Source organism: Bolinopsis microptera, chromosome 3 (genome assembly GCF_026151205.1).
Source record: "Bolinopsis microptera isolate Bmic1 chromosome 3, MBARI_Bmic_1.0, whole genome shotgun sequence".
NCBI lineage: Eukaryota > Metazoa > Ctenophora > Tentaculata > Lobata > Bolinopsidae > Bolinopsis > Bolinopsis microptera.
In genome coordinates, this window is record NC_087074.1 from 13,319,291 (window position 1) to 13,341,694 (window position 22,404).

The window sequence follows — 22,404 nt, forward strand, 5'->3', positions numbered from 1 at the left end:
GTCTAAATCGGTGCACTATACAGTATACATGTATAGAGGCACTTTAGATAAAGATACAGCCCGGGAATACCCGAGTTTTTATTTTATTCGGTTATACGTTTCATTGAAAACTATTAAGGATTCTCTACGGATATTCTATAGTGGGGACAATAATGAAAACAAGGAATTTCTAATAATTGAAGTTCAATATTTCTGAAAAATCATTATGATATTTAATATGTATTTTAGGCGAGACTCAAGGTATTATACATAATCTAATATATTATTATAAATTGAATCGTAACGCAATTTTAAGATGCGTATTAATATTATGCAAATTTGACATAATTTGATATGTATCATCGATAATATTGTATATCATAATATTTAAATGCTAAAACTGAAAAGTATGTCTGATGGTGGAAGAACTATTTCTACTTTTTTCTGATTTTATCATGCACATCAAATTCAATCATAGTTCTATAATATCAAAATTTAAAAAAAGCTAAAATACAATAATGACATCGTTTCGTTTAAATAAGAAAAACTATCGTCTAAAAACAATCATCATTATCGGTGATAAGTTCAACAAGTTCAACAAGTTTCTCTTCTCTCCTCCTATTCGGTGATCGTGTTATCTGAACAACAGTGGTTTCCCAAATTCTCCATCTCCACCAGATACCCTTTCTTCAGAATAACTTTCCGTTTTGCGTCGAACATGGAATACTTTGCCAACCACGACTGTCGGGGTTAAACTTTCATCAGATTTCATCTAACCAATATTATCTTGCAATAATTTGGACTTGATTTAAATTTAAACGACAGCATTTAATGTATACAACTTAACATCGTGCTACCATGTTTTTAACCACTAGCAACATGTAAATTGTGAATTACAAAAGAAAACACAACATTTTTATAACATAGTTAACAGAGCCTCCGCCCACCTCCGAAATAGAAACTCCGAGCGAAGACTTCAAGTTGGCCTTTAAATCAGTCATGTTTGTAAGGTCATCACGGTGGATTGTAGCTCGGATCTTGTAGTAATTAGCCAGTTTTAGTAGGTCAATACACGTGTCACTCAGGTTCTCACATTTGAACAGCAGCTGAGGGAGTTATCGGAGTGAGAGGCTTTTAAGGGGGCCGGGGGGGGGGGTCTTCATCAAAATTCTCTCGAAATTGACTTTATAGTTGTTTCTGGTAGAAGGGCGTGATATCTACCAGCTGCTTTTGGTCCCACGGAAAAATATTGTTCCTAGCCGAAATTATCGCCGGTCTAAGGTCAGCGCTTATGTGTAATTGTATTGCGCGAGCGATTTTCAATCGCAAATTCTGAAAATCGAGTCTAAAAATCTATCTTCTCCTACATTTTTTGAGCAATCACCCTGAAACTTTCAGGATATGTTCTAGGGACCATTTAGAAGAGATCGTTCAAGCCAAAATTTTGAGATAGGCCTTTAAAAATTTTTTATTAAATTTTGAAAATCTTGGACCTCGTTTTTTTACGATTTTTTCAGGTCCAAGATTTTCAAAATTTAATAAAAATTTTTTAAAGGCCTATCTCAAAATTTTGGCTTGAACGATCTCTTCTAAATGGTCCCTAGAACATATCCTAAAAGTTTCAGGGTGATTGCTCAAAAAATGTAGGAGAAGATAGATTTTTAGACTCGATTTTCAGAATTTGCGATTGAAAATGGCTCGTGCAATACAATTACACATAAGCGCTAACCTTAGACCGGCGATAATTTCGGCTAGGAACAATATTTTTCCATGGGACCAAAAGCAGCTGGTAGATATCACTCCCTTCTACCAGAAACAACTATAAAGTCAATTTCGAGAGAATTTTGATGAAGACCCCCCCCCCCCCCCCCCCCCCGGCCCCCTTAAAAGGAGACATTTAGAGTGATGGATTATTTTTAAATCGTTAATCTCAGTAAAGATGGATTTTGATATCCTTGCCCGCAATTCAAAGTCAGGGTATTAGTATTTAGTACGCCCCAGGCCCCGGCCCCCAACAACACACCATTAATTGGGTTATCACATCCTGCTCATTACAAAAGAAATGATTATAATAAGTCAAATGCAGTTAATTGTTGGGGCCTTTTTTCAAATTTCAAGTCAAACGGTGCCACCTCAGGCCCCGAGAAAGGTCATCTCCATTTTATCAAGTAATTTGATGCCAACTCAATTACACGGTTGAAAACAAATATCAGCCAAACACGCGAATCCACACATTCAGATGGTATTACCAGTCAGAATTGTTCGCTGAAAATGTTATAAGACTCAATTTTAACGTGATATTTACCTGGATGCTCTTGGGCCAAATCTTGCAGCTCTCGATGAGAGGCTGGATCGTTTGGCATCTTGGATCGGACAAGCCTAAATGTTTTACTTTTCCGGCCTTTGCTAGATCCTGAAAGTTTAAACAGGTTAGATAATTATGCGCCAGTATTGAGTATCTTTAACAAAGGTCTGTATGAAACTGCAAACATGTCGACTTTTGACTAAGGTATGCACTATACAGTTTAAAAACTGCCAAAACAATTGTTACGAAGCCAAGTGTTTCTCAATTCTAAATATACCTCAAGCCAAGGCCAGCACTTTAATAGGAGGTCCTTGTTGGTTTTATCAGCGGTGGAAATGAAGAGCTGATCAACCTGATCCAGCTCACTGAATTCCTGTAACACTGAGTCAACTGCTTTCACTATGTTCTCTTTTGTCGTCTTCTCTGATATGAACAACTGCAGAACAATCAGAAGTTAAGAAATTTGACGAATGTTTAGGGTGAGAATCCTTGTCACGTTTTTTGGTCAGTTTCGCCGGGGCTCATGTCTCTCCTTGAGGGAGCATTAGTGTCTACAGAAAAACTGACAAATCCTAGCGAAGTCCAATCCGAACCACATCTTCCATCAGAGGTGGTGCTGGGTCAGCTGGTTACTGAACGGATTGGCCTGGAGAATGGCATAGTCCTATTATTCTCAAGTTAACCACAGAGGGGGTCAGGCGCTGTTCGCTCACGGCTGGTTCTTGGAGCCAACACCCTCAGCCCCACAGAAGTGGGAGCACTGTCGGTGGTGGATCACCCAGAAAACGGACAGTGTCTCTCCTTCTTTCTTCTTGGACTTGCATTGCTGCTGGCGAGTCAGCCAGCAGCAATGAAAAATGACATTATTGAACCAGCCGCAAAACCATATAAACCACGGAATATCACTAAAACTCCAAAGTGAGTGCTCTACAACAGGAAAAGTCTGGAAAGCGCCAAGGCAAACTAGCATAGAAATACCGCGCACGAACATATTTTCACGAGCAACTATAGACTACTTCACAAACGGCATCACATGACGTCAAAAGATAAATTCGTGAAACCAAAGATAAACCAAAGGAACATCACACCAGGGTTCGAGTTTAATATCATCTCAACTCGATCCTCCTAAATACTAAAAGCACGACACAACCTCGAGGATCACCAGGGCAGGCCCGCTAGCATAATGCGGTGGTAGTTCCTCGAAGTAACGCACTACCTTTTCCGGGAGGGTGTTTCGACACCTGACTCCAGACGGGTTCTATGGAGTCTCTCGATGACGGATCATTATGGCAGATAACCTTAGGGTCATCGCCGATCCACCGGGTCATAACTATGTTATGTCTTTTGGACGTACCGGGCTCTGCGAACCCCATGCCAAGCAGAGCAAAAGGTACAAAGCCTGCAGTCCAAAGGAGCTCCATCAGACGTTAGCCACAAGGCGGACGTAGCCTCCTTGCTAATCCGGGGAGGTAGAGTGAGCGCCCTCGACCATTAAAAAAAAAAAAATTAATTATAGGATAGGACTTACGTAAAGCTAAATGTACAACAATTCACAAAGAGGAAAACAATCCTAAAAATGAAGCTGAAAGATTCTGCATAAAGGACCGTAAGATCACCTTGACTTGAAGGTTGATGTTCTCTTTGGGTATTCCGACAGGAAGTCCAGTGTGTTCAGTGTTCGTACCAAGCACGCAGACACAGGAACCCCCACAATTCTCCTGGCAAGTCTTCTTAGTGGACAGTCTCAGTGCTGTGGGAAGGGGGAGGGGTTAAAGAGAATTATGTGGTAATGAAGAGGAGATTATGCGAACTAATTATTCATGTGGAGCAATATATTCATTAGATTATAGCTGTAAATATTTCACTTCCGTATGTTCTATTGAAAGTTGAAAATTCTTTGAATCGAGCTTTATTTACAAAATAAATTCTGTTCTGACTATACTTAGGTTTAATAACGAACTGTTTAAAAAATGTTTTTGTAAATCGTGTCAGAAACCTCCTGAGCATTGTTCGCAAAAATTATCATTTCGTAGAAACAGTGTCTGAGCCATCTGCCGCCTCTTTCTCAGAAACTAAAACGTGGACCAGTGAGTGAGTGACATCTACTCGAAATAACAAACGAAACTTACAAATTAAATATGGAGTAAATATAGCTAAATTTAAATAGATGGCAATGTTAGATAATAAAATAATAAACGATAAAAAGGGGTCCCGATATATGTACAATTGTAAATACAATATAAAAATAAAATTTCCCGCAATCATCAGATGAATATCTGATCAACAAAAGTGGGAGAATAAACAAAACAAACAGCAATACATCTTACTATATATGCGATACATTTGCACAATAGTGGTGGAGCGTACAATGTAATTGTGTATAACAGGCCATTTATGGCCTGTTATACACAATTACATTGTATTTTAAAGATCTTTAGCTTCCGGCCTATTATCGCATTACTTTCTTACTTATAAGTAAGAAAGTAATGCGATAATAGGCCGGAAGCTAAAGATCTTTAAAATAGATCTACAGATCACATACCATCCAAATAGGTTACCTATAGGTTACCTATAGGTTACCAAATAGGTTACCTATAGGTTACATAGCTATAGGTTACCTATATGTTACCAAATAGGTTACCTATGATACTTGATATTCCTCTCCGTGGATGGCAGTACGTGGTTACTAATAACGGTATCTACTTAGTCCTATTACAACACGTACTTTAATAAAGATAATATCTACATCTTTATAATATGTTGTGAGACGATTCAAAACAAAAAGTAGGCGTAAGCTAAAAATTTTTACATTAACTAGAAAAAAGTAAAAAACATGCAACGCACAACATTGCATTAATGGAGTAGGAAAAGAGCATTAATAAATACGAACATTTATATCGTAAGTACTAATGATCAACTAATGATCAGCTGTACGACTTGCTTATAATTAAATACGAATTACGACAGGTAACGAGACAGACGCAAACTAATCAACTGAGGAAATTACAAAACTTGTCCCGCCGCAAAATCAACAACCATGCAACTTAGCAACTACTATGAACAACGATGCAAAGATAAATAAAAGCATTTAACATACAAACAGCTTAACAAGATGACGTACAATAATGATATCTGTTAAGGTAAGATATATTTAGCTCTTCGGTAATTTTACATGTATTGTAGTTCGACACGTACTGTAGTTCGTCACGTACTGTAGTCCGACAAACACTAAAGTTCGACTCTGTCGAACTAGAGTGCGCTACCTGGACTCTAGTTTGATATTTTCGATAGTAACAACAAAATAATATTGGAAAACGTCGCACGTAAAACGTAACGGGTACCTAAACCATAGACACTGTCTATTAGACTGAGTGGTCAGATAACGACAGCAACAAATACAAACTATGGAGAGGCAAAACAAGACGGTATCCTCGGTATATTCGGAGATATATAATGTATAAAATAAGAGGCTTATATGCGAGTCATCTGAATGATCTCTGTAACTGCCTTCTTTATTTTTACTGACCACGCACCCGTCGAAGATTCGTCGAATTTTATAATTTTCATAAGATTCTACGAATTCTATACTAGCCAGAATTCTCATAAAGACAGATAAACTATATTTTCATTGTACATAAATGCGTAGTGTAATTTTATGAAAGCGGATATCAAATGTATGTTGTATGGTTAGTGAGTCACTAATAGTGACCGTCTCGGCGTCTAGTCTACTAATATTATATTATAAGTTAGTTACTTCTGGGCCACTCTGTATTATAACAGGGAGAACTTGTCTAACCGGTTTACTAAGTAAAATTATAAGCTAGCTTAGCGAGATCATATTGTGAATATATATATTATATATACTCCTTAGCCCCAATTCTTAGTATATTACGGCGTTTCTTTGACGAGAAGATGTCTTAAAATACGGTTCGTTTAGCCTTCGATCAGCGATAAGCTAGATCAGTTACAATCGGCTATTTGTAAAGATCAAATGTTTTGAATGTCACAAATGTAAGCAAAAGCATACAAGAACTAAATTCGATTTTCTCAGACTTTGAGCAACCATTATCCGTCTCATCGTGCCCCTTATAGTGATTAACAATAACAACACCCAGATTGAAATTTGTAAAATAATGTTCAGTGTCAGTTCGTCAATAGACCTTAGATGCAGAGCAGTATGTGCCAACGGAAATACAACGTCCACTTTAAGTTATGTATCTCGATTTCTTGGCAAGCTATACAGGGATAATTTTGTCTTTACCATGCGAGCTCATCGAATCAAAGAACCGTTTAGCTTATCTTATGGAAATTAGGTAAGTTTGAACAGACTTCCAGATGTTTATTGTGCATATAATATGTGCATACTAGCATTACTGAAAAGCCCATATCCTTTAGGGCTACCCTCTATCAACATTTTAGAGATGTGCCTTCCAGCGGAGATTGTGCACACGACATTTTCTGTCCCATCATTGCATGACATTTACGGCACTTTGGTTATTGTTATTATTATTAAACACATATATCTAGGTCAATATACGATTTCACGGTCACACGAGCTTTTATTGGGTTGAATTTGAGCGCTCACTGTAATTAATTGATTTGATACCTCATTCCGTAATCTGTTAGTTTTTAGTCATGTTGACACGTTCCCTCTATATTGTACAATCTAGAATTATATTGCCTCAACAACAAACAGATACAGACAGATACAATTATAATTACCACCATTACAATAGCCAGCACCATGCATTAAGTGCAGCTGTAACTGTTTACTCCCATGAACAATCAGTGAAACGTTGCCAACTACTGACAATCGGCTCTACTGACAGATCACAGATGTCACACTAAATATAATTGTAGTGATTGTAAGTTAGTGGAATTGTATGTGAAGCTCTTACTAACACGCAGTAAAGATATTCTGTCTGTGATAAAGGTTAGTTGTCTCGTGTCAGATCTTTTAAACGCTCTGTCAGCACTCCATTTCAAGCTCCAGTACCTATCATACTCGCTTCTAGCTCCAGTACGTGTCACACTCAGCAGTACTTCACAATGCTCCTACTCCTCCTCCTACTGAGTCTACTCACCCTCACCAGCGGGGCAGGTCTCTCTATCGTGAAGATGTCGGACGGTAAGTCCTACCCGGAACCCTGTGCTACAATGTGTTCAGGAGTACATGACAACTGGAGAACCTCTAACAACTACCCGGGTAAGTTGTACACTAAAGTGGACATCTCCGCCTGCAAGTTTGTGTCTTCTCCGATAGTGACTGCTACACTGAATGTACCACTCTACGCCAGTCTGACATCAGGCGGAGTGGCTATCAGACAGAGATACGGGAGCTCTTTCTATGCTTATGTGGAGGGGGATATCAGCCAGGCTGATATGGGTTGGGAGCTTATGTGGTCAGCTAGTGGGTTCAACTGTCAGTGAAACCCTATCTTTTGTCTTCTCTTTATTTTCTCAGATTGTTTCCTATTTTAGATTTATTTAAACTTTATTCTGCGTATAATTTTATGGCAATTGGATTTTTATTCAATGTGAGAATTCAATACAAAATTCAGCTGCACTAAGTTCAGAGCTACGAAAATGAAAACCGTTCATAGAGATAATCACAGTTGAGCTGGTTCAGTAAAGACACACTTAACTTAACTGAACAAAACAATCACTTAATATTATCTTAAACAAGTTAAAATAAGTTAAGTTATTATCTTAAAAGTTAAACATTTGGAATAAAAACTAAGCAGTTGGTGTCCACTACGTACCCAGAGATGAAGCTATTTCCTCGGTCGTTGTTCTCTTGAGATCCGGATAAAGCTGACAGTTAGGTTGAACATCCCCCGTATGTATCAACATTTTTGAAACCTATAAAAGTGTCAGAAAGGTAAGATAAACAAGCAGCATAGAGATGAATAATGATAATTGTCCACTAGACGATAAATAGTTGGTGGAATTTAACACAAGTCGCTATTTTAAGTCGCGCTTACATAGCGTCTGTAAAATAATGCAGTTAAAGTTTTAACATTAGTTCAACGTAAACATATTTTGAGGAGTACAAAAGGACGATTATAAAATTCAGACTTCTGCTACTTAAAAAGTTAAAATTATTTAACACTCTGAAACTCAAATCAAACATTGATCCGAAACTGAGCAAATTAAACAATATCGCGTGGATTGAAGAAGAATGTTTCTTCCACTCTTCTAAGTTATAGTGATATTCATTATCATTCTTGGTAAAATCAAATTACGGCGTTTCTTTGAAGAGAAGATGCCTTCAATACGGTTCCTGTTGCCTTCAATCAGTGCAATACCGGAGTAAAATCATCACCCTTAGATTGTGATGTTGTGTAAGTAGTTTCACAATGAAGAGGCTTCCTCGATTACATATTTTGATTAATGACGTGTTATCTGGAGGAAGCAAAACGAGAGTATTTGAAAGGTTTCTCACGAGTATATATAATAGGTTAATTAGGTAATAAGTTAATTAGGCAATCTACAACAACAGCGGTATAAACATGTTTTGGAGCATAGATTCCTCAAGTGAATTCCTTGAAGCTATCAAAAATAGCGATGTTTATAATATACTAGACTAGATTAGGTAATAAGTTAATTAGGTAATAGGTTAATTAGGTAATAGGTTAAATTGCGTTCCTTAGAACGTATGGGTCTCTGACAACATATTGATTCCCTAGACATTTATATGGCTTTTCTTCAGACTGTGTATTACGTCGAACCCGTTTTTCTGAAGGACTATCCACAGTGGATTGCTGATGAGTTTGTCCCGGGCTCTCTTTGTTAGAGGTAGCATAATCTTTCAACATTACCTGACGCTTTCTGAGCCAATCAAACGGTTCGCTAGTAGAGTCTGCATTCATCTCCGGATGTTTGTTTTGCTGATGTCTTGCACAATCGTATCTACGTACGTATTTATTACCACATACTGAACATTTGAATGGTTTCTCGTTCTTATGCTTCCAAGCATGTTCTTTGATTTTATATGCGCTAGAAGCAGTATATGAACACTCATTACAGCTGAATGGCTTCTTGTTCGGTTGCTCCAGGTGACCTAACAAATTCATTTTTCCGGAGGACGCATCACCTTCCAACGTTATCAGACGATCACAACGTTCGATGGTAGAGTCTGTATTCATCTCCGGATGTTTGTTTCGCTGATGTCTTGCACAATCACGTCTACGTACGTATTTATTACCACATACTGAACATTTGAATGGTTTCTCGTTCTTATGCTTCCAAGCATGTTCTTTGAGGTGATCTGCTCTAGAAGCAGTATATGAACACTCATTACAGCTGAATGACTTCTTGTTCGGTTGCTCCAAGTGACCTAACAAATTCATTTTTCCGGAGGAGGCATCATCTTCCAACGTTATCAGACGATCACAACATTCGCTGGTAGAGTCTGAATTAATCTCCGGGTGCTTTTGTCGCTGATGTTTTACTAAATCACGTCTACGTACGTATTTATTACCACATTCAGAACATATGAATGGTTTCTCGTTCCTATGCTTCAGAGCATGCTCTTTAAGGTGATCTGCTCTAGAAGCAGTATATGAACACTCATTACAGCTGAATGGTTTATTTCCAGTATGTATCCGTTCATGCCTCGTAGTATTTATTTTCCAGAAGCAAGCAAAGGGACATTGCGAACACTTATAAGGTTTTAGACCAGCATGCACTATTATGTTATGCCTGTTCAAATCATATTTATTGTTGGTATGATAAGAACATCTTGTGCACCCGTATGTTTTGATTCTTGGACATCTGAATTTCTTTCTGGGTTTCTCCACTGTTTGAATATTATGATCACCTGAATGGTGCTCTTTGATGTGCTCTAAAAAGTAGCTCTCATAAAGGAAGTGCGCAGAACATACAGCACAGATAAAACCATGGGATGTTTCAAGCGAATCTTCTTGTTCTACTTTGCAAATATCCTCCCTTATTTCTGTTTTTATCTCTGTTTTTATCTCTGTACTTATCTTCGTACTCATCTCCGTATTTATCTCCGTATTTATCTCCGTATTCATATCAGTATTCATCTCCGTATTCATCTCCGTATACATCTTCGTATACATCTCCGTATTCATCTCCGTATTCATCTCCGTATTCATCTTCGTATACATCTCCGTATACATCTCCGTATTCATCTCCGTATTCATCTTCGTATACATCTTCGTATACATCTCCGTATTCATCTCCGTATTCATCTCCGTATTCATCTTCGTATACATCTCCGTATTCATCTCCGTATTCATCTCCGTATTCATCTCCGTATTCATCTCCGTATTCATCTCCGTATTCATCTCCGTATTCATCTCCGTATTCATATCTTCCTCTGTTAATACTATACCACTCTGTTCGATGTTATCTGCACCTGACCCTGCAAAATAAATATACGTCGATCATATTACAGTACACAAGCCGAATTCCGGACACATTTAGTTAAAATACTGCCCTGTGTGTGGTAAAGGTGATAGGGAACAGCATAGGTTCAATGCGCACATAAAGGAAGTTCACCAAAATAACTTTGTTGAGTGCAACCTATGCAATAAGAAATACAAACAGCGTCGTAACTTGTGGCATCACATGAAAACTGCCCACAAAGAGTAGATCAATGTTACAAATATTAATAACCCAGTGATGAATGTGACGCAAAATGACCATTAGCTGTAACAGCGTTTTTAATGAGAACTGTCATTATCTGAGGGTGACCAACGTGTAATATAGTATACGGTTATTGTGTACTAAACGGGGTAAATAGGTTTCAAATAGCATTCAATCGCTATATAACATACATTGAACTGTAACGCTCAGCTGTCTTCTTATTGTAGGTGTTAATATAGATTAAGGAAAGTTACCTTCTCGACTTAGTTTATCAGCTACTGTAGACAAATCCTCAGTACATATATTTATAAGCTCCTGAGATAGTTGTGCTGGCATAGGACTCTGTAACCGATTTAGTAACAACATGCAACACTCTGTGTTCCCTGTAAAAAAAGATTGATTTTATGTCATAATATGTTCATGATTATAACTTGGCTTATCATACTGGTCATGGTGGTAGTTGATTACCCAATAACCCTAGATCAATTAACCTGTCGTCTATCTATTTCGGCTATCTTATATTGTGAAAAGGTCTCAGTTAACAAAAATGAATTTATCCGAAGCTATACCATTTTTAATTGCATCGTGTAAAGCAGTTTCGCCGCATAAATCTTTACGCAAGATGTTTTCGTCAGTCAAATGCTCATCTATAAATGTTTTGACTTGTTCATCATTTCCATCACAGCAAGCTCGCTGAAGTGCAGTGATACTGTGTGCGTGGTTAACAATTTTCATCGCCTCGTGTCTCTGAAAATAAAGGTGCTAGTTATTTCTTTTTATAAACTCCTTGGCCTTTAATAATTAATTCGCAACCTGTATACCTGTCCTTTTAAAAATTAAGATCGCTTTAAAATATGTTATAATTATTCATGGCTTACTTTCTTGATATTTGGAGTTGATCGTAAATACTTCTTTGCCAGACGTGCTTTTGACAAACCACTTAAACTTGCCCGCTTCCTCTTCCGGCGTGGTTTTGGCTTTGTGCTTCCATCTGCGGCAAAAGAGTTAGGGTTAATTGTGTGCTTGAACTCGGATTATATTTATTTGCTAGCAGACTGACTGAACATTTTTGTTTCATCTTTCACAGGAATTGCAAAGGAAGTTGAAGTTGAAACAAGTCTTCCTGTGGTGGGCAAAAAAACAGTGTGTCCGGTGTGTGAGAAAAGGTACTCCTCTCCTGCTAATTTAAGGAAGCACGCATGTACGAAAGGTACACAAGCCGAATTACGGACACATTCAGTTAAAATACTGCCCTGTGTGTGGTAAAGGTGATAGAGAACAGCATAGGTTCAATGCGCACATAAAGGAAGTTCACCAAAATAACTTTGTTGAGTGCAACCTATGCAATAAGAAATACAAACAGCGTCGTAACTTGTGGCATCACATGAAAACTGCCCACAAAGAGTAGATCAATGTTACACATATTAATAACCCAGTGATGAATGTGACGCAAAATGACCATTAGCTGTAACAGCCTTTTTAATGAGAACTGTCATTATCTGAGGGTGACCAACGTGTAATATAGTATACGGTTATTGTGTACTAAACGGGGTAATTAGGTTTCAAATAGCATTCAATCGCTATATAACATACATTGAACTGTATAACATACATTGAACTGTATATAATATGTCAAAAAATTGATTCAAAAATTGATTCAAAAATGTATGTATTCAATATACGTGAAATTTCTGTGCGCAGAAATAACGATAGTGAGTTATTGCACCGATTATCCTTCGACCTATCCGACCAGCATGGCATTTGTACAATAATAATTGCAAAGTACTAACCTTCTAGCTCCAACTCCTCAGGGTTTCGCAGTGCAGCCAGTTTATCTGCTCCACAAGACACATAAAGCTCTCTGCTGAGTTCGTTACTCACCTCCAGTGCAGGATTATTTAGTATCAACAAGGCACAGCCCACGTGACCTGTGTGAGTACGTGTCATGAGATCAGCTGCAAACGAAAAAGCGGCTAAATGTTTTTTTACAAAAACGTTCTTGAATGATCACATGGGATATTGATTATTATATGAGAACACTCATATTATGTCTTCTTACACTACCTATACAGCTATACTAACAGGAAACTATTTTGCAGGTTCTTACCATGATTAATGGCAATATGAAGAGCAGTTTCACCAGATGCATCTCGTTTCAGAAGCTGGGACGAGGTCAAATTTTTAATAAGATTCCTCGTCTCTTTATCATCTCCCCTCTCACAAGCTCGGTGAAGCATATTGGTGTTCGTCAAACGATTCACTGTTGTAAGTGCATTCGGAATGAGCAACTGTTATGGGGGAAGATTATTAATGGTATAAACTAATGTTTAAGTTCTTTTATTAATAAGTGACACTTCAAGGATCAGTTATGTTTTCTGATATTCAGTGAATGACAGTATGAGTAAGCTCAATTGTTGAGGTTACATATACTATATACTATATAATATATATCTTATCCTTTACACTTTCTGCTTTCTCACTTTTTGTAGTTTACGTTTTTCTATTTGTCGCCTAGATCGGTTGGTAAGGTTTCTTCTGCGATATCTTTTCTTTTTTCCTGAGTGAGGAAATCTTGAAATCAAAATTAAACAATACCCCAATAAAACTGCCAAGTTACTAGCATTTGCTGTATAGTAGTGCCGACAATTATAAGCTCACTTTATTTCTCTATTTGCTTATATAGTTATATAACTTACTTATTCACGTTGTAAAATAATTTGAGTACTTTTCTCAGACTTTAAGACTTCACACAAGATTATATATACAATATATATTATATATATAATATTGTATATATATAATGTATATAATATACATTATGTATAGGAAGTAAAGTTAAAGGATACCCTACCTGATAAGACAACTGTTTCCTCAGTCTCACTGGTATTACTAGCGTCAAAATTCATATTGTACCTATCCTGAAGTTTTTCATATTATTCTAAAATGAAACGGCACTATTATTCTCTACTTTAATACCTGAATGAATAATTTGCCACTGATAGATGCGATGAGCTTATGTCAAATTGATGATTTAATAAATTAGCAGTAGCATTTTATGTTCAGCAAAACCATTGGCAGTTAAAGTTTTAACATTAGTTCAACGTAAACATATTTTGAGGAGTACCAAAGGACGATTTAATGATTTGCTTGAATATATACAATTCAGACTTCTGCTACTTAAAAAGTTAAAATTATTTAACACTCTGAAACTAATTGAACATTAATCCGAAAATGAGCAAATTAAACAATATTGCGTGGATTGAAGAAGAATGTTTAAATATGGTATTCTTCTACTCAGATGAAAAATCATATAATCACGTACATTAATCATTATACAGGTTAATTAGGTAATAGGTTAATTATGTAATAGGTTAATTAGGTAATATGTTAATTAGGTAAAAGGTTAATTAGGTAATAGGTTAATTAGGTAATAGGTTAATTAGGTAATAAGTTAATTAGGTAATAGATTACATGGCGTTTCTTAGAACGTATGGGTCTCTGACGACATATCGATTCCCTGGACATTTATATGGCTTTTCTTCAGACTGTTTATTACGTCGAACCCGTTTTTCTGAAGGACTATCCGCAGTGGATTGCTGATGAGTTTGTTCCGGGCTCTCTTTGTTAGAGGTAGCATCATCTTTCAACGTTACCTGACGCTTTATAAGCCAATCAAACGGTTCGCTAGTAGAGTATGCATCCATCTCCGGATGTTTGTTTTGCTGATGTCTTGCACAATCGTATCTACGTACGTATTTATTACCACATACTGAACATTTGAATGGTTTTTCGTTCTTATGCTTCCAAGCATGTTCTTTGAGGTGATATGCTCTAGAAGCAGTATATGAACACTCATTACAGCGGAATGGCTTCTTGTTCGGTTGCTCCAGGTCACCCAATAAATTCTTTTTTTCGGAGGGGGCATCATTTTTCAATGTTATCTGACGATTCTTAAGAGGATCACAACGTTCGATGGTAGAGTCTGTATTCATCTCCTGGTGCTTTTGTCGCTGATGTTTTGCTAAATCACGTCTACGTACGTATTTATTACCACATTCAGAGCATTTGAAAGGTTTCTCGTTCCTATGCTTCAGAGCATGCTCTTTGAGTTGATCTGTTCTAGAAGAAGTATATGAACACTCATTACAGCTGAATGGTTTATTTCCAGTATGTATCCGTTCATGCCTGGTAATATTTATTTTCCAGAAGCAAGCAAAGGGACATTGCGAACACTTATAAGGCTTTAGACCAGCATGCACTATTATGTTATGTTTGTTCAAATCATATTTATTGTTGGTATGATAAGAACATCTTGTGCACCCGTATGTGTTGATTCTTGGACATCTCAATTTCTTTCCGGGTTTCTCCACTGTTTGAATATTATGATCACCTGAATGGTGCTCTTTGATGTGTTCTAAAAAGTAGCTCTCATAAAGGATGTGCGCAGAACATACAGCACAGATAAAACCATGTGATCTTTCAAGCGAATCCTCCTGTTCTACTTTGCAGATATCCTCCCTTATTTCTGTTTTTATCTCTGTTTTTATCTCTGTTTTTATCTCCGTATTCATCTCCGTATTCATCTCCGTATTCATCTCTTCCTCTGTTAATACTATACCACTCTGTTCGATGTTATCTGCACCTGACTCTGCAAAATAAATATACATCGATCATCTTACAGTATCTTTCCAAAAATTTATTCAACAAATTTATTCAACCAATTTATGTATTCAATATACATGAAATTTTTGTGCACAGAAATAACGATAAGACGATAGTGAACTATTGCACCGATTATCATTCGACCTATCCGACCAGCATTTTGTACAATAATAATTGCAAAGAACTAACCTTCTAGCTCCAACTCCTCAGGGTTTCGCAGTGCAGCCAGGTTATCTGCTCCACAAGACACATAAAGCTCTCTGCTGAGTTCGTTACTCACCTCCAGTGCAGGATTATTTAGTATCAACAAGGCACATCCCACGTGACCTGTGTGAGCACGTGTCATGTGATCAGCTGCAAACAAAAAAGCGGCTAAATTTTTTTTACAAAAACGTTCTTGAATGATCACATGGGATATTGATTATTAGAACACTCATATTATGTCTTCTTACACTACCTATACAGCTATACTAACAGGAAACTATTTTGCAGGTTTTTACCATGATTAATGGCAATATGAAGAGCAGTTTCACCAGATGTATCTCGTTTCAGAAGCTGGGACGAGGTCAAATTTTTAATAAGATTCCTCGTCTTTTCCTCATCCCCCTGCTCACAAGCTCGGTGAAGCATGTTGGTTTTCGTCAAACTATTCACTGTTGTAAGTGCATTTGGAATGAGGAACTGTGGGAACTGGGAAGATTATCAATGGTAAAAACTAATGTTTAAGTTCTTTTACTAATAAGTGACACTTCAAGGATCAGTTATGTTTTCTGATAATCAGTGAATGTCAGTATGAGTAAGCACAATTGTTGAGGTTACATATAATACTATTATATACTATAATATAATATATATTATCACACTTTCGAGCCAAATTTGGCAGGAAAGCAGAATTGATATTACATGCCCCGATGGGGAGCACTGGCTCTCACCCGGGGGCATGAAATATCAATCAGTTGCTCAGAGAGAGTCCGATATTCCCTTAGGAACAAGGAGCCCACTCTCAACAACTGTTCTACTACTGTGAGGTGCTGATTTAAGTAAAAATTTAAATCAACAACCTGAAGTAGTCTATGACCGTAAATGCAATGATCAGATAAACTTTCCAGATTCAGGAAAAATATATATTTATACCTTGTTTTAAAAACATTTCCTTGCGTTTGAGATGTGTTAAGCAAAATACATTTTTTTGTAGTAAAACTTTTTCAAGCTGTTGCTTTTTTACTGCACTTCATAGTTCAAAACCTAATTAGGCTTCGGATGATGAAACAAAGTAAAAACTCCCTGGTTTGTACGAGTTTCAAGCGACTTAAGGTTACTGAAAACGAGATCAAAGTTTACAAGCAGACTTGAAAGTTGCACAAAGTTTTGGTACTTGTCAGCGATACAATCAATCAGGCTAACTAATTTCCTTAATCGCTTACTTGAAATTAAAAAGGAAGTGTCAGAACAAACTACAGTCGCCCTCACAAAAAAATAGTAAACACTAAACGATGTTTGATTAATTCGAACGAATAAAACACACAAAACAAGAATCTTGGTGTCAAGTAGTTATATTTGAAAGAAAATTATTGTCAAGAATTGATAAAGGGCTGGTCAGCAAATCATAACGTAATAAATTGTGATACATTACGATGTGGGATCATTCGCATATCAATTTAGCCACATTTCAGCCATTTCAGACCTCACTTTTAACCCCCTCTGATCCCTTCTGTGAGCCATATTCCATATAGAAATTGTGCAGAAATTATACTAGGCTTTTCCAAACCGGCTTCCCCTAGAATGGCTTGCGAAATTCGTGGCTGATATATAAAGAGACTTATAAATTCTGTACAATAAAGAGCGAAAATTCTATCCCTGCACCAGTTTTAACTGAAGTTTAGTTAGTGCAATAAAAACATTCTATAAAATATATTATGTATATAAAGATATCAATAGGGACGAATGGCGTAACTTAATCCGCTAATCCGGTTATAAATTGGTCTGGTCGCTGGGGCAAATTTAGGTCCGATGATTGATATGCTGCCATTCTTTAGACCAATTCAATATTGCTAACAGTACGGGTGAACTGCCTGGTAATGACCAGGGTGGTTATAAAAGGCTGGTGAAGTGCGTTCTACAATGGTATTACCAGGCCGATTATCGGGCTATTAAGTCAAGAGTTACTTTCATAAACAATACTAAAGAGTACGGATCATGTCTGCTCTTGATATTAAAACAATCTAGAGTTGAATTGAATAGATACATTATATTACGGCTGTTCTGATAATTTCTAGTGAAGCAAATAATGGCAAGATGAATATAAGCAGACTATTATAATACTCGATAAAATTCAATAAAAGTCAATGATTACAAGTTCCAGTGATAAATCATTCTGAAATAACAGACAATCAAGACGGGCGATAATATTGTTGATATATGAATTAGGGCGTGTAGTACAAGTACAACATGAACAGTTGAAAATTTGGACTTATGAATAGGCAATCATGGGCCATGGCGCCACAGCCCAATTCAAATATAACAACCAGGAAATACTATCACCTTATCGCAGATTAGTATTACATGATAAGGACTAGGATGTAATCAGCACTAAAACAGATGTTCTATACATTATACATCTTCAGTTTTAATGACTCAAAATATATCTAATAGAAATAAAGTATAAGAATCACCTCACATCGATTGATATGCAGGAAATAATTTATGATTAAAATACGCGCTCGTGGTGGAATATTCTAGAATGCAATAAGTACAAGACCCATAGGCGTGAATATATTGATATTCGATGCACTACGTATCAATAGAAAGCAAATTGGGCGCGGCATACAGCATTCACTGTGTCATAAATGTGATGAGCACGTGAGATCTTAATTGTACGTATTGTATCTTCGATATCTGAAATACTAACTTATCGAGAGCTATATATAGCTTGGACATTATAAACATAAATAAGTTCGACATGTCTAGTTTTGCTTTGGTGAGATTTATAACTAACGTTTGATCAAATTCTGCTTTCCCGGCCAAATTTGGCTCCAAATAATGGCAAATTATGGCAAGGAAGATGAATACTGACTAAGAACTATAAAGCAGACTGCAGACTATATACTCAATAAAATTCTAAGTCAACGATTACAAGTTGCATTGATTAAATCATTCTGAAATAACAGACAGTCAAGAATCAAGACGGACGATAACATTTTTGATGTGAATTAGGGCGTGTGGTGTATAATGTGGACTGATAGATTATAGACACTAATTATAGCTCCACACCTCTATTTAAATACAAGAACTAGGAAATACTTTCACCTTATCGCAGATACACATTTATGATAAGGACTCTGATGTATTTAATCAACACTTGAACGGATGTTCTATACATTGTATATTTTCGGTAGTAATGATCTTAAGTATAAAATTACCTCACACCGATTATAATATGCAGGATATAATTTGTGATTAATAAGACGCGGTGATCGTGGCGGAATATTCTAGACGCCAATAAGTACAAGTCCCATGGTCGATAAATATAATAATATTCAATGCACTACGTATCACATATGAGTATAAAGCAAATTGGGCGCGGCATACAGCATTCACTGTGTCATAAATGTGATGAGCACGTGAGATCTTAATTGTACGTATTGTATCTTCGATATCTGAAATACTAACTTATCGAGAGCTATATATAGCTTGGACATTATAAACATAAATAAGTTCGACATGTCTAGTTTTGCTTTGGTGAGATTTATAACTAACGTTTGATCAAATTCTGCTTTCCCGGCCAAATTTGGCTCCAAATAATGGCAAATTATGGCAAGGAAGATGAATACTGACTAAGAACTATAAAGCAGACTGCAGACTATATACTCAATAAAATTCTAAGTCAACGATTACAAGTTGCATTGATTAAATCATTCTGAAATAACAGACAGTCAAGAATCAAGACGGACGATAACATTTTTGATGTGAATTAGGGCGTGTGGTGTATAATGTGGACTGATAGATTATAGACACTAATTATAGCTCCACACCTCTATTTAAATACAAGAACTAGGAAATACTTTCACCTTATCGCAGATACACATTTATGATAAGGACTCTGATGTATTTAATCAACACTTGAACGGATGTTCTATACATTGTATATTTTCGGTAGTAATGATCTTAAGTATAAAATTACCTCACACCGATTATAATATGCAGGATATAATTTGTGATTAATAAGACGCGGTGATCGTGGCGGAATATTCTAGACGCCAATAAGTACAAGTCCCATGGTCGATAAATATAATAATATTCAATGCACTACGTATCACATATGAGTATAAAGCAAATTGGGCGCGGCATACAGCATTCACTGTGTCATAAATGTGATGAGCACGTGAGATCTTAATTGTACGTATTGTATCTTCGATATCTGAAATACTAACTTATCGAGAGCTATATATAGCTTGGACATTATAAACATAAATAAGTTCGACATGTCTAGTTTTGCTTTGGTGAGATTTATAACTAACGTTTGATCAAATTCTGCTTTCCCGGCCAAATTTGGCTCCAAATAATGGCAAATTATGGCAAGGAAGATGAATACTGACTAAGAACTATAAAGCAGACTGCAGACTATATACTCAATAAAATTCTAAGTCAACGATTACAAGTTGCATTGATTAAATCATTCTGAAATAACAGACAGTCAAGAATCAAGACGGACGATAACATTTTTGATGTGAATTAGGGCGTGTGGTGTATAATGTGGACTGATAGATTATAGACACTAATTATAGCTCCACACCTCTATTTAAATACAAGAACTAGGAAATACTTTCACCTTATCGCAGATACACATTTATGATAAGGACTCTGATGTATTTAATCAACACTTGAACGGATGTTCTATACATTGTATATTTTCGGTAGTAATGATCTTAAGTATAAAATTACCTCACACCGATTATAATATGCAGGATATAATTTGTGATTAATAAGACGCGGTGATCGTGGCGGAATATTCTAGACGCCAATAAGTACAAGTCCCATGGTCGATAAATATAATAATATTCAATGCACTACGTATCACATATGAGTATAAAGCAAATTGGGCGCGGCATACAGCATTCACTGTGTCATAAATGTGATGAGCACGTGAGATCTTAATTGTACGTATTGTATCTTCGATATCTGAAATACTAACTCATCGAGAGCTATATATAGCTTGAATATTATAAACATAAATAAGTTCGACATGTCTAGTTTGCTTTGGTGACATTTATAACTAACGTTTGATCAAATTCTGCTTTCCCGGCCAAATTTGGCTCCAAAGAAAGTGTGATAAAACATTAATCACATGCCTTCTCATGCGATATCAACATTTTCAAAACTCGGCAAGCCTCGTGATTGAAAATGTCGATATAACCCTCGGCAAGCCTCGGGAAATATCGAAACTTTCGCTAACTCGGCAAGCCTCGTGGGCGAAAGTTTTGATATCGCATGAGAAGGCATGTGATAAATGTATAATATCTTATCCTTTACACTTTTTGCTTTCTCACTTTTTGTAGTTTACGTTTTTCTATTTTTCGCCTAGATCGGTTGGTAAGGTTTCTTCTGCGATGTCTCTTCTTTTTTCCTGAGTGAAACTTTGGAAATCACGTTCTTATGTAGTTGGAGGAGAACTTGAAATCAAAATTAAACAATACCCCAATAAAACTGCCAAGTTACTAGCATTTGCTGTATAGTAGTGCCGACAATTATAAGCTTACTTTATTTCTCTATTTGCTTATATAGTACGTATTCACGTTGCAAAATAATTTGAGTACTTTTCTCAGACTTTAAGACTTCACAGAAGATTATATATACAATATACAGGGTGGGCCAAAAGTCAGTGTGCAAACGTTGGCCTTAATAGCTCAGTCACTGAGTGCCCAATTGAAATACTTCCTTCTGGTATGACTTAGTACCACCACTGGTTCGAGGAATTTGTCAACTCGAAAAATATTCGCGTTCATTTTTTTCAAATGGAGGTTCATTTTCACATTTTTTTGATAGTTTGGATAATCGGATCAAGCTAAATGTTATTGAATTGTGTTTGGCCATTCGAATTACGTTTGCCCTGAAAGAATGAGAGTTCTAGCTTCTCAGATGACCGAGATATGAAGCATAACAAGCTTGTTCATTACGTGTGATCAGGTGATTGGTTTACCTAATCACGTGATAAGGTGACCCCGTTAACTACCCCGTTAAACATTATGGGAATTGTTAAGGGTGCCCAATTAAGGTGTCGTGTCACGGTGTCACATAATCACCCAGTCAATTTGTTAACGAGATACACAAAATGCTTGTTAACTTCGTCATTTCTAATCCGTTTTGCCTCATTTTTTCAGATCATATGCAACATTTGATAATCTACCGTCTCTAAAAAAATTAGGCGTTCAGGATTTTCAGAGAAAACAATATAGGTGTTTTAATATTGAATGGGCGTGGTCTAAAATATTCGAATTTTCAAATTTTGACGACGGAATCCTCGAACCAGTAAGTACAGTATGCCATCTGCAAAGCAACAGCTCTCAAATATAAAACTCAGCGGAGGTATAAGACCCAACGTTTGCACACTGAATTTTGGCCCACCCTGTATATATATATAATATTGTATATATATAATGTATATAATATACATTATGTATAGGAAGTAAAGTTAAAGGACACCCTACCTGATAAGACAACTGTTTCCTCAGTCTCACTGGTATTACTAGTGTCACAATTCATATTGTACCTATCCTGAAGTTTTTCATATTATTCTAAAATAAAACGGCACTATTATTCTCTACACTAATACCTGAATGAATAAT

The 22,404-nt window shown here is 36.5% G+C and overlaps 3 protein-coding genes across 5 annotated transcripts; all 3 read right to left on the minus strand.

The window, feature by feature from the left end:
- Nucleotides 1-166: 166 nt before the first annotated feature.
- LOC134812431 (glutamate--cysteine ligase regulatory subunit-like) lies at nucleotides 167-8,152 on the minus strand. Of its 2 annotated transcripts, none has more exons than XM_063819843.1 (6): nucleotides 8,047-8,152; nucleotides 3,901-4,034; nucleotides 2,562-2,720; nucleotides 2,285-2,392; nucleotides 927-1,085; nucleotides 167-720 (listed from the first exon to the last, which is right to left on the minus strand). In XM_063819843.1, exons 1-6 carry the CDS (start codon nucleotides 8,135-8,137, stop codon nucleotides 598-600), a joined length of 774 nt encoding a protein of 257 aa, XP_063675913.1. In that variant the 5' UTR covers nucleotides 8,138-8,152; the 3' UTR covers nucleotides 167-597. The 2 variants fall into 2 exon arrangements, with proteins under 2 accessions (XP_063675913.1, XP_063675914.1); XM_063819844.1 differs by lacking the exon at nucleotides 8,047-8,152 and adding an exon at nucleotides 4,281-4,356.
- A 1,466-nt stretch (nucleotides 8,153-9,618) lies between these two features.
- On the minus strand, nucleotides 9,619-13,817 carry LOC134812910 (uncharacterized). The gene is made up of 9 exons (XM_063820517.1): nucleotides 13,752-13,817; nucleotides 13,381-13,457; nucleotides 13,008-13,188; nucleotides 12,691-12,828; nucleotides 11,779-11,891; nucleotides 11,470-11,647; nucleotides 11,155-11,283; nucleotides 10,478-10,676; nucleotides 9,619-10,311 (listed from the first exon to the last, which is right to left on the minus strand). The coding sequence occupies exons 1-9, from the start codon at nucleotides 13,804-13,806 to the stop codon at nucleotides 10,308-10,310; spliced, it is 1,074 nt and encodes a 357-aa protein (XP_063676587.1). The 5' UTR covers nucleotides 13,807-13,817; the 3' UTR covers nucleotides 9,619-10,307.
- A 333-nt stretch (nucleotides 13,818-14,150) lies between these two features.
- Nucleotides 14,151-22,344, minus strand: LOC134812908 (zinc finger protein 184-like). 2 transcript variants are annotated; one of them, XM_063820515.1, is made up of 5 exons: nucleotides 22,267-22,338; nucleotides 21,109-21,185; nucleotides 16,063-16,252; nucleotides 15,752-15,889; nucleotides 14,151-15,548 (listed from the first exon to the last, which is right to left on the minus strand). In XM_063820515.1, exons 1-5 carry the CDS (start codon nucleotides 22,319-22,321, stop codon nucleotides 14,368-14,370), a joined length of 1,641 nt encoding a protein of 546 aa, XP_063676585.1. In that variant the 5' UTR covers nucleotides 22,322-22,338; the 3' UTR covers nucleotides 14,151-14,367. The 2 variants fall into 2 exon arrangements, with proteins under 2 accessions (XP_063676585.1, XP_063676586.1); XM_063820516.1 differs by lacking the exon at nucleotides 21,109-21,185 and having other exon boundaries at nucleotides 22,267-22,344.
- Between the last annotated feature and the right edge of the window lie 60 nt (nucleotides 22,345-22,404).

Coding starts and splice junctions, on each gene's coding strand:
- LOC134812431 (XM_063819843.1), bottom strand. CDS start 8,137: ATGTTGATACATACGGGGGATGTTCAACCTAACTGTCAGCTTTATCCG. Junction 1,086..2,284: donor TTTGGCCCAAGAGCATCCAG/GTAAATATCACG, acceptor TAACTCCCTCAG/CTGCTGTTCAAATGTGAGAA. Junction 721..926: donor TCGGAGTTTCTATTTCGGAG/GTGGGCGGAGGC, acceptor TAACCCCGACAG/TCGTGGTTGGCAAAGTATTC.
- LOC134812910 (XM_063820517.1), bottom strand. CDS start 13,806: ATGAATTTTGACGCTAGTAATACCAGTGAGACTGAGGAAACAGTTGTC. Junction 13,458..13,751: donor GGAAACAGTTGTCTTATCAG/GTAGGGTATCCT, acceptor TTCCTCACTCAG/GAAAAAAGAAAAGATATCGC. Junction 10,677..11,154: donor TGATAAACTAAGTCGAGAAG/GTAACTTTCCTT, acceptor TTTATTTTGCAG/GGTCAGGTGCAGATAACATC.
- LOC134812908 (XM_063820515.1), bottom strand. CDS start 22,321: ATGAATTGTGACACTAGTAATACCAGTGAGACTGAGGAAACAGTTGTC. Junction 21,186..22,266: donor GGAAACAGTTGTCTTATCAG/GTAGGGTGTCCT, acceptor AGTTTCACTCAG/GAAAAAAGAAGAGACATCGC. Junction 15,890..16,062: donor TCATATTGCCATTAATCATG/GTAAAAACCTGC, acceptor GTGCTCACACAG/GTCACGTGGGATGTGCCTTG.